The sequence below is a fragment of the Hemicordylus capensis genome, chromosome 15 (assembly GCF_027244095.1).
Source record: "Hemicordylus capensis ecotype Gifberg chromosome 15, rHemCap1.1.pri, whole genome shotgun sequence".
Classification (NCBI taxonomy): Eukaryota; Metazoa; Chordata; class Lepidosauria; order Squamata; family Cordylidae; genus Hemicordylus; species Hemicordylus capensis.
Window position 1 is genome coordinate 1,503,209 of NC_069671.1, and position 9,983 is coordinate 1,513,191.

The 9,983-nt window shown below is 50.9% G+C and overlaps 1 protein-coding gene across 24 annotated transcripts in view; it reads left to right on the forward strand.

Moving 5' to 3' along the window:
* CIT (citron rho-interacting serine/threonine kinase) overlaps positions 1 to 8,010 on the forward strand; it is a 119,197-nt gene extending 111,187 nt beyond the window's left edge. For 17 of the 24 annotated variants that reach the window (XM_053279099.1, XM_053279098.1, XM_053279101.1 and 14 more), the window contains 3 exons: positions 524 to 703; positions 3,918 to 4,251; positions 4,994 to 8,010. In XM_053279099.1, coding sequence (XP_053135074.1) covers positions 524 to 703; positions 3,918 to 4,251; positions 4,994 to 5,017 — 538 coding nt within the window. In that variant the 3' untranslated portion in view covers positions 5,018 to 8,010. The remainder of the gene's footprint in view (positions 1 to 523; positions 704 to 3,917; positions 4,252 to 4,993) is intronic. The other 7 variants (XM_053279102.1, XM_053279107.1, XM_053279108.1 and 4 more) reach the window with 2 other exon arrangements.
* The last annotated feature ends 1,973 nt before the right edge of the window (positions 8,011 to 9,983 follow it).

Sequence of the window (9,983 nt, forward strand, 5' to 3'; positions counted from 1 at the left end):
GCGCATGAGTCTCATGGCTGAATGGGGATTTGAACCCGGGTCCCTCCGGTCCTAGTCCAACACTCTAACCAATGCTGGCTGTTTTGCTGCTGCTAGTTGTTCATTTTTTGGCATTATGCAACTATGTTGAGTGTTAACTGTTTGCAGTGTCATTTCAATGGGGTATTTTTATATTGCAAGGTGGAATACAGATTAACTATGGAGGTGATATGTTCATTGCACTTCTGTCCTGTCTTCCTTCCATCGTGGAACTCCAGGAAAGTCCCTGTCAGAGGGACCCCCAGATGTTGTTGACTACAATTCGCATCGTCCTCAGCTGCAATGGAGTTTGGCTGGGGATGATGGGAGTTGTAGTCAACAACCTCTGGGAATCCCTGTTGGAGGGAACACTGGTGCTCTCCCATCCAAGCACTGACTAAAGCCAGACCTGCTTAGCTTCAGCAAAGTGGCTGCCTCAAGCGCTCTGCTTCTTCGACTGGCATCCAGGCGAAGGGCTTTGACTCGTTCCTTCCCCCCCTCCCAGAACTCCAGCTCGCGCTCACTTGGATATTCCGAGCCCTCGCTATCTGGGGCCTGCCATTTCATCAGGAGCGATTTATTTGGCCTCTTCTTACCAGGATAAACTAAGAGTGATTTGCTGTAAAGGGAACTTGGTGAAGGAATCCAACAATGAACACCACCGAGGGTCCTCGACTACACGCAGGTAGGAAACCTCCTTCTCACAGCCCCAGCCGTTTGCCGGGTGCTTTGCAGAGCGAGGGATCAGCCCAGTCTGCCTAAAATTGGGCAATGGGGAGAGAAAGAGGGGAGTTGCTGTGCAAAGGGGCTGGGTGGGACGAGGGAGGGGTCATACTTCTCCGGGGTCCCTGTGATCGGTGCTGCCAACTGGAGAGGATCCCTCAGCAAGGGGTTCATGGGAAAGGTGCGCTTTGAGGAAGGACAGGGAGAGGAGAGAGCGGCCCCATGACCTGGAGATTCTGGGAGAATTTTCGAAGCGTGCGTGGCAAGACGGAAGAGTGTGAAAAGCTGAACAAGAGACCCTCAGTCATGTGGGAGAGAGACACGTGGCGCAGGGGGCAGGGAATCCCGACTGAGAGGCGCTCTCCAGATGTAGTCGGGATCCACGCTGGCAGAAGAGATGAGGAGCCGGATTTCAGGAAGGGGTGATTTGGCCAGAGCAGGAGCCTGTTTTAGCTGAGGAGGTGCAGAGGGGGAAGGGGTTTTGCCTTAGGAGGAGAAGTGGCAAGATTTGATGTTGGGTGGGCATGGAGAGCAAAGGGGATGAAGCCAAGGCTCCTTCCCACACGGGTGAAGAGAAGGTGGCTTACGAGGAAACATGACCAGTTCCAGCTTGGACATATTGGGCTTGAAACCATGGGGAGACGTGCCAGAGAAAAGAGCAGAAAGGCAGCTGGGGATGCTGGGAGAACTCTGGGGCCCCATGAGAACTGGGTGATAGTGACACTGGAAGCCATGAGATGACCCAGCCTGGAGGCAGAAAGTTGAGGAGGACCGCAGTGGAAGTGCTGAAAGGGGATCTTTGATGAGTACAAATAGAAGTACCCGAAATCAGAATCATAGACACCCTTAAGTAGGGATGTGCACGAATCGATTTTTCCATTTGATTCATGCCCGAATCAAATCACCTGGTTTGTTTGTTTGATTGATTGATTGATTGATTGATTGATTGATTGATTGATTGATTGATTGATTGATTTCTATACCACCCTTCCAAAAATGGCTCAGGGCAGTTTACACAGAGAAATAATAAATAAATAAGATGGCTCCCTCTCCCCAAAGGGCTCACAATCTAAAAAGAAACATAAAATAGACACCAGCAACAATCACTGGAGGTACTGTGCTGGGGGTGGGTAGGGCCAGTTTATCTCCCCCTGCTAAATTATTTATTTATCATATTTTTACACCGCCCAAAACTTACTTCTCTGGGCAGTTTACAACAAGATAAATAAAGAGAATCACCACATTAAAAGGTGCCTCTTTGCCAAGTTAGCAGGGGTTTGCCAAGTTAGCAAACTGTCCAAATGTGTCCCCTTGAAACACCCGACTCTATTGGGATTCAGATCGATTTGGACCATTTATAAAGATCCTAGGGGCACCAAATTTGGGTGGTGGGTAGTTCCCCAAAGGTACCACCTACCACCCATACTTCAGGGCAGCGAGGGACACTTGGTTGATTTTTAATAATTTCCTTTAGTTTTTACTGATTTTGTATATTTCCGCCATAAGAAATAATAAGGATTTGAAGTTGCACTATCCTAACCCTAACATGGACCTCCAGCTTTATTTTTATTTCTTCTTTTAAAGCTAAGCTCTAGTCCTTATAGAAGTGGAGTTATGGAGCAAAATGTGCAGTCACTATTTTTCAAGTGTTTGGATTCTTTGGGGTATAATAACTTTGGTTAATAACTTTTCCTCATACTGAAAAGATTATTAGGCTTCATTGCACACCTTCATTTCTTCTGTTCATTTTGACTGTCACTGGACAGTGCCATCTGTCAACTGTCATGTGCCAACTATACTCTGCCCCCCACCACCCCCACACTCTTGAGCACACTGGGGTACTCAGTTTATTTTTTACGAATTTTTGAAGTTGGTGTCTTCATTACACACCTTCATTGCTTCTCTTCATTTGGACCCCACTGCTTTGCGGGTGTGGGTGGGGAATTAGTGGCATCCCATGTGCCAACTGCCCCCCAACCCACAAGCCACTGGGTACTCAGTTTATATTTTAGGAGTTTTTGAGGTGTTTAGACTCCTTGGTGTGTAATGAATACTCATAGGGATTCATTATGAGGAAAGGTTATTAGACACCAAAGTGTCCAAACACTTGAAAAAATTCCTAGAATATAAACTGAGTAGTACCCCACTGCCTTGCAGGTGTGAGAGGGGTGTAGTTGGCATATGGCAGTTGACACTGTCCAAAGGCAGTAAAAATAAATAGAAGAAATGAAGATGTGTAATGAATCCTCATAGGGATTTATTGAGGGATAGTTATTATACACCAAAGAATCCAAACACTTGAAAAATAGTGACCACACATTTTGCTCCATAACTCCATTTCTACAAGGGCTATAGCTTAGCTTTTTAACAAATGAAAGCTGAGAATCTGGGGCAATTAATAGGAGGAATCCAAATCTCGAATGGATTTGAATCTGGCGTGATTCAATTTGGACCCGAATCTAGCCAATGGACCACAGGGGTGATTTGTTCTGCCTCCAAATCGTCTGAGTCAGCTAGATTTGGGTCCAAATTAATTTGTACCCAAATCAATTTGCACATCCCTACTCTTAAGCTGTGGAAGGCATCGGTGCAATCCTGACCAGGCAGCCAAGAGCCTGGGCACAAAGTTTGGATCTTTTAGATCTGGCACGGAGTTGTTGGGTGGTTTTAGTTCTCTGGGTGTGGAGGCCAGATTGGCTAAAGTGGAGAGCTGAAGTGGAAAAGAAGTCTGGGGCAGTGAGAGTGAAGCCCAGGAACCTGTTGGGGCCGAGCAAAGGGAAGGTGGGCTGTGGGTGCTGGAGAAGGGGTTGTGGAGCAGGGGGGAAGGAGTGGCATGTCTGCACTCAGTAGGGAGGAGGCCTGGCTGGCAAGAACGCCGTGAGGGATCATGGCCAGCAAGAGGCAGGACAGGATAGGATCCAGGGGCCGTGTGGTGGGCCCAGCAGCAGCAGCAGCAGGGTTTGACATGTGTGCCAAGCATCCGTGAGAAACGCGTCTCTCTCTGCTGCGCTCCAGGGATAACTGCTGGAGCAGGTCCTTGATGGCAACAGAGGCTTCTTTGAGCTGAGCCCAGAGAGGACTCTAGAAGGCTTGGCACAGCCCTTTTCGGCCAAGGGAGGCAGGGGAGTTCTGTGTCTTGTCGATGGAAGTGTAACGTTAAGGTTTTTGTCACTCAGCTGTCCGCGTCCATTGTTTTTGAATGACAGCAGCCCAAACAAGAGAGGTCCCCCAACCTATAACGAGCACATAACCAAGCGGGTAGCCTCGAGCCCTGGGCCTCCGGAAGGTCCGAGCCACCCTCGGGAGCCAAGCACACCCCATCGCTATCGAGAGGGGAGGACGGAGCTGCGTAGGGACAAGTCTCCTGGGCGTCCGCTAGAGAGGGAGAAATCTCCGGGCAGGGTCCTCAGCACCCGCAGAGAAAGGTCCCCCGGGAGGCTGTTTGAGGAGAGCAGCAGGGGACGCTTGCAGGTGGGGGGCGCGAGGACACCCCTCTCCCAAGTCAACAAGGTGAGTTTTGCGTCTGCAGGAGGACGGGCAGTCTGTGGCACTCTTGCATCATGCAGAATAACCTCACATGGTCGCTTCTCCAGATGGTTGGGGCTGCCCTCCCTCCCAGGAAATGGCTTATCCAAAATGGTTCCAGAGCACTGGAGGTGTGCTCTTGCAGCGTATGAGATCTCAAGTGGGGTGACAGAGGTGCCCTTTTACAGGGATCCACAAAGGTAGGCTTAGCTCACTAGCCAACCAGTATTTGTGGTCACCACCAGTCACCTCCGACCTGACACACAAAGGAAGCAGGAGAGAAGCAGGTCTTCTGTCATTGGCACAGGGATATGAAGGCATAAGGAGCAGGGGGAGCCCTCCGACTGCTCCACAAGGATTCCTGCTGTTCCTTACCTACTTCAAAATGGCAGGGGAGAGGAGATCTGGGTGGAGCTGGGTGTCCTGCTCGCCAGGGCGCTGGGGGGCACTCACCACGGGCAAGTGGGCGAGTGGATGTTTAGATGCCTGCCCTCTTAGGATTGTGGGGGAGCAGCGTTGAGGAGAACCCTTGCCGAGAACATTCACAACACAATGTGTCCCAAAGCGCTCCCGAATGTTGTTGAAATGTAGCCTCCTTTACTGCTGGGAAGAGCATGCGCATGAGAGCATCTTGTGGAGCTCCATCCAGCGCTGCCAAAATGAGCGCTGGAGTCTGTCTCTTGGTCCATCTCCTCCATGTCATGCTGCTTTCCCCTCTCCATAACAGGTCTGGGACCAATCGTCCGTATAAGCTACACGAACCGTGAACTGCAGGAAGAGCCAAGGAAATGTCCTGAGTTGGTGGGCTTCCTACTTCTCCGCCCAGCAGACAACACTGGCCCAGCACGATCACAGCGCCAAGATCCACTCCATCCGGACTGCTTGTGAGGGGAGTCTGCCTCTCAGTTTCTTTTCCTGTGGCTTCCTGCAGTTGGGTTTCTCTCCTCCCCACCCCCCGCCTTTGGGGCACTTTCTACTACAGTTGCTCTTTCAAGCAGTTCATGACCTTTTTATACTTCGCTTTTAGCCTTTTACCAGCCCCATCGAGGAAATCAGACGGGATGGGGAATCTCGCCCAGAGTCTGAAAGGTGGCGGTCAGCATTTGGGAAAGATGCTGGGATGTTGGGGAAGCCTTGTCACCAGCCAAGGGCACCACGCTGGTGTCAGCGGCGGCAGCTGCTGCTGCTGCAGAGCTTTAGAAAAACCTTGACCAGCTTTGTCCATCTGCTGCTTCCAAATTGAGTATCCCCCCTCCCCAATAGCCCAAAGTGCAGCTCTGTGGTCAGCTGGGTTACAGGGAAGGGGACGTCCTGTTGACTCTCCCCCAAGGTCCCCTGATCACACAGCACAGGTGGTCACAGTCTGCCCCTCGCTGCCCCTGCATCCAAGCAGGTCTGCGGTGGAAGGCCCTTCCCTACCCAGGTTTTCTGCATGGCAGCTTCCTGCATGCTTAGTACACCACCACCACCACCATCCTGGCTGCTGTCTCCCTTTCAGTTGCTTTGCCTAGATATTGTAATCTTGTACCTCCCGTGTTAACGAAACGGAAGCCTTTCTAGATTATGCTGCAACCATAAGCATCCTTGTGTCCTGGGGGAATGGGCACCGAAGGAGCTCAAGCGACAGTTCTGGACTCCATGGCAACAGAACTTCATGAGGCATGATGACGCCGCCACCCCCCAGCCAGCACGAGACAGGCTCCTGTCCACAAACTGGGCCAAGGGAAGGGAAGGCCTCCTTGCCTCGGCCGGGTAACCAGCACTCAGCCCCTCCTCATGAGGAACCACCCTAAAGAGAGCAGGAAGATCTTACTTGGGCCAAAAAAGAATGAAAACGCCATGGTGTGGGCTGCACCTTTTGTATCTGCAAAGAACCACCACTCCTGACCGTAGAGAATATGGCGAACCGCTTTGGCAAACGCCCAACATGCTCCATCACTTTTTTCCTCCAGCTGCAAGCTCTTTATTGCGTCTCCTTTTGGGGTGTTGTGAGCACCGAGGCAAATTGTTTCCAAGTTCGGCTTTGGCCACTCAATTTGCCTTAGCCACAATTCTCTCTACGCTGGCACAATCAGATCTGCCCCCTGCCGCCCGCCCGCGCCTGTACACGCTCTCTCTCTCTCTCGCTCCCTTTTGCCTGCTGGAGAAGAGCCTCAGCCTCTGCTTTGTCAGTGCCCTGCTGGAGGGTCTTGTGGAGAACAGGGTCTGGTCTGTTGTGCATCGGGCTATTTTATATCCGAGGGTTTGTCAGGAAACACGCTGAGATTTCTGCCTCTGGGTCTGGGTGTCCTGAAAGGTATTTAGGTCTTTGCATCTCATGGAAAAGTCCCTCATGACCGGAGAACTCGGCTTGTCGAGTCTTGAAAGTGTATATCTTGTGTCTTGTTTGTGAAATGCTTCCTGCTATAGAATAGCTCAAAGGACTGTACATATTTACAAGAAACTTTATATTCGTAAAAAGGAAATCGAATCAGTTTCTACTTTTTTATTGTAAAGTGTGCATTTTTTTCCAACCGCGAGCCCTTGGTTTCCGTGGGGGTTGTGGGGAGGCCTCCTCTGCCCCTGAAGGGGCCTTGCCCTCATCCCTCAGGATCCCCTGAAGAAATATCGTAACATTAAATTTGCAAGCCAAAACCGGTTAGTCTAAATGAGGTCTTAAGCATAACTGCAGAATAGGATCTGTCTTCATTACCTTTTTATTTCCAACAAGCAAAAGAAACCAGTGAAATAATTAACACTCCACCTGGAAAGTACTGAACTTGTTGTTTAACAGTAATCGAATAAAGAGAAAATTCATTCTACTGACTGGCATGGTGCAGTGACCTCTTCCTTCCACATGTAAGTTGCCAGGAGTTCATTCCATGAGGGCGCCACAGCTGTCCTTACCTGAAGGCACCTGGATGCGCTTGTCTTCCAAAGAGCCGCCCCCCCCCCACCCCACCCCGCAGGCCCCAGCTCTCTAGCGGCCTCAATCCCAGCAGCGCGGACTGCTCGGCTGCCCACTCCCCTGCCCTCCGCCTCAGCCGCCTGTCCATTGCACTGGTGAACACGTCTGTCTCGCTGGACAGTCTGTCTCCTGCAGCTCTGACCTAGAATAGCGAAAGGCTCCGTTGGATTACCTCACCCTCCTCGTACCTGGTGCTGTAACTTCCACCATGCTTCACTTTTTAAAAACCCAACGCCAATTTCCTTCAGGCTGTGCATCTCAACAAGCAAGCCTTGGCGAGAGAATGCAAGTTCAGACTACAGTGTAAATACTTCTATTTTTAAACTCAGCCAGTTTATACAGGGTCTGATGTATTCTTCTACAGGGATAGCGTGTCTGCTCAAAACTAGTACCTTGCAGGAGCTGGCGTAGGCTCCTGCTTAGTTCAGGCATCTAGCCGCCTTCCCAGCCCGGCCATGGGCAGCTTGACCAGTAAGCAAATTCTCACCACCACCACCACCCCCGGGATTCTCCAGCTTGGTTCCCCAGATGTTGCTGGACTACAAAGCCCATGCACCCCAGCCCCAGTGGCCAAAGTCCAGCAACCCCTGGGGACCCGGTTGGAGCAGCCCTGCCATGCCCCTCTCCTCTCCCCTTTTGCTCATAGTGCTGCTCTGCATTAACACACAAGAACAAACCAATTGCTTTGACCTCTGTTGTGCCTAATCTTGAATGTATAAATGAACTGCAAGCTTGTTTACAAAATGTTCCTTTATTTTTCTTTTCATGTGCACAAAAAATATACTTATTGAAGACTCCTTGTTTCGGTTCTCTGAATGACGCCAGCTGTAACCAAACAATGGTCCTTCGGGAATGGGTGAAGTCAAAGGCACGTTATCTCCCCCCTCCACACACACACACACACACACACACACACACACACACACACACACACACACACCCAATAGATTGAATGAACTGCCCACTCCTTGCTCTTCAGAGAACAGAGAGAGGTTGTAAGCGGTGCGGAGGGAGGCTGGACCTCTCAGTGAGAGGCTCTGACGGCTGTGTGTATTCCAAGACGTTGACGTTCTACTTATTACAAATCATGCCAAGTAGATGTTACTATTTTGTTGGCCTGTGCAGTTGGCTAGTTCTGACACGACTGGGGTAGTCCCTATGTCAGGATGGCTGGAATTAATTCCGCAAACGACAGGAGGGAGACTCGACAGCCGGAACTCTTGACCAAATTCCCTCCTGTTGGTTTGGACTTGTATCCATTTCTGATCTGCCTATCAGCACTCCGAGGGCCACGCAGACTCTCAGCTGGGACTTTCAAGGTTTAAATGGCCTGCTTGCTGCTTCCCACCTGAGGAGGAGAGCTGGTCTGGTGGAGACAAGCATGAATTGTCCCCTCTGCTAAGCAGGGTCTGAGCATCTGCCTGCTTGTTTGCAGAAGGTTCCAAGCTCCTTCCCTGGCAGCATCTCCAAGATGGGGCTGAGAAAGACACCCGGCTGTCGGAAGCCACTGCCAGTCTGTATAGACAATACTGAACTAGCTGGAACAAGGGTCTGACTCAGTATATGGCAGCTTCCTCTGTTCCTATGAGAAGCTGAAGCAGGCCATTTAAAAATCAGCTCTGACCTGGCAGGTGGGGCATTTTGAGAGCTTGCTTTCTTGGAATTGGAGGTCAGAAGTGTCCCCCCCCCCCGCCACGGAGAAGCCACAATCTTGGTGACTAAGCTCTGGAGCTCTGTCTTCCTCTGGGTGGCTTCTTTCTGCTATTCTGTGGCCTTGATTGGAAAAGTCTCTTGAATCCAGGTGCAGTCTCCTCTAAAGAAGGGCAAACTGATTTTCCTCCCAAGGAGGCCTTGTTCTCAAAGGATCAAATGGCAATCACTGAATGTTGCTCAACTCAGTTTGGTATCTCTAGACTACTCCAAGCATCTCATACTACCACCACCACATCAGAACATGCAAGTATTATGAAAGCAAGCGATCGCAATCCTCCCTTAGAACGTGAAGATCACAGCCTGAACCCCAACTCAGACATGAGCACTGGCCAAGTTCAAGAGTTCCGGTTGTGATCTCCACGTTCTCATATTGACAGCTTGTTTCCAGGGGAGGGGGAGGGTTTGCCCATCAACCCTTTTCAAGAATGGAAACTGTCACCATAACTTGAACAATGGGGGAGGGCTGCAGCCGGGCTGTACCCGGCCCAGAGTATCTACCTTAGAAAAAGAGCAGGACCGCTGAGTAACTGAAACGCCTCCCAAAAGCTCTGGTGCCTCCACAGGGGCCAGTCTTCTAAACAACTGTGGGGTATGAAGGCAGTCTCAGCAGGAGTACCCCTTTCCCACTCTAAAGGGGGCATCGGGTTGGCGGCGGGGATGTGGGATTCAGCATAGCACACCGCAGAGACTGAGCTTGCCCAGGCTGCTTATACGACTGGCCATTTGAGAGATGCCATGACATTCTGAGGTTGTGTTTAAACCCCAAGGCTTTTGGCTTATCTGTGGATGGAAATGCCAGGCCTAGGGTGGGGGCAGTTGCTGGTCGAGGGCAAGCGGCTCTGAACACTGACTTGCGTCTTGGCTGCCCACAAGCATCCTCCAGCCTGCCATCTTCCTTGCGCCTGCCCTGAGTTTTTAGGCAGCTGCTCTCAGCCAAGAACCACCCCAGAAGACTCGGGTTCTTCTCATGCTGTAGAGCAGCACAGCGGAGAGGCTGGGTGAGTGTCGCGTGACTGGGCTGCACAACAGTCGGGGAAGAAAAAACCCCAAAGCGCTC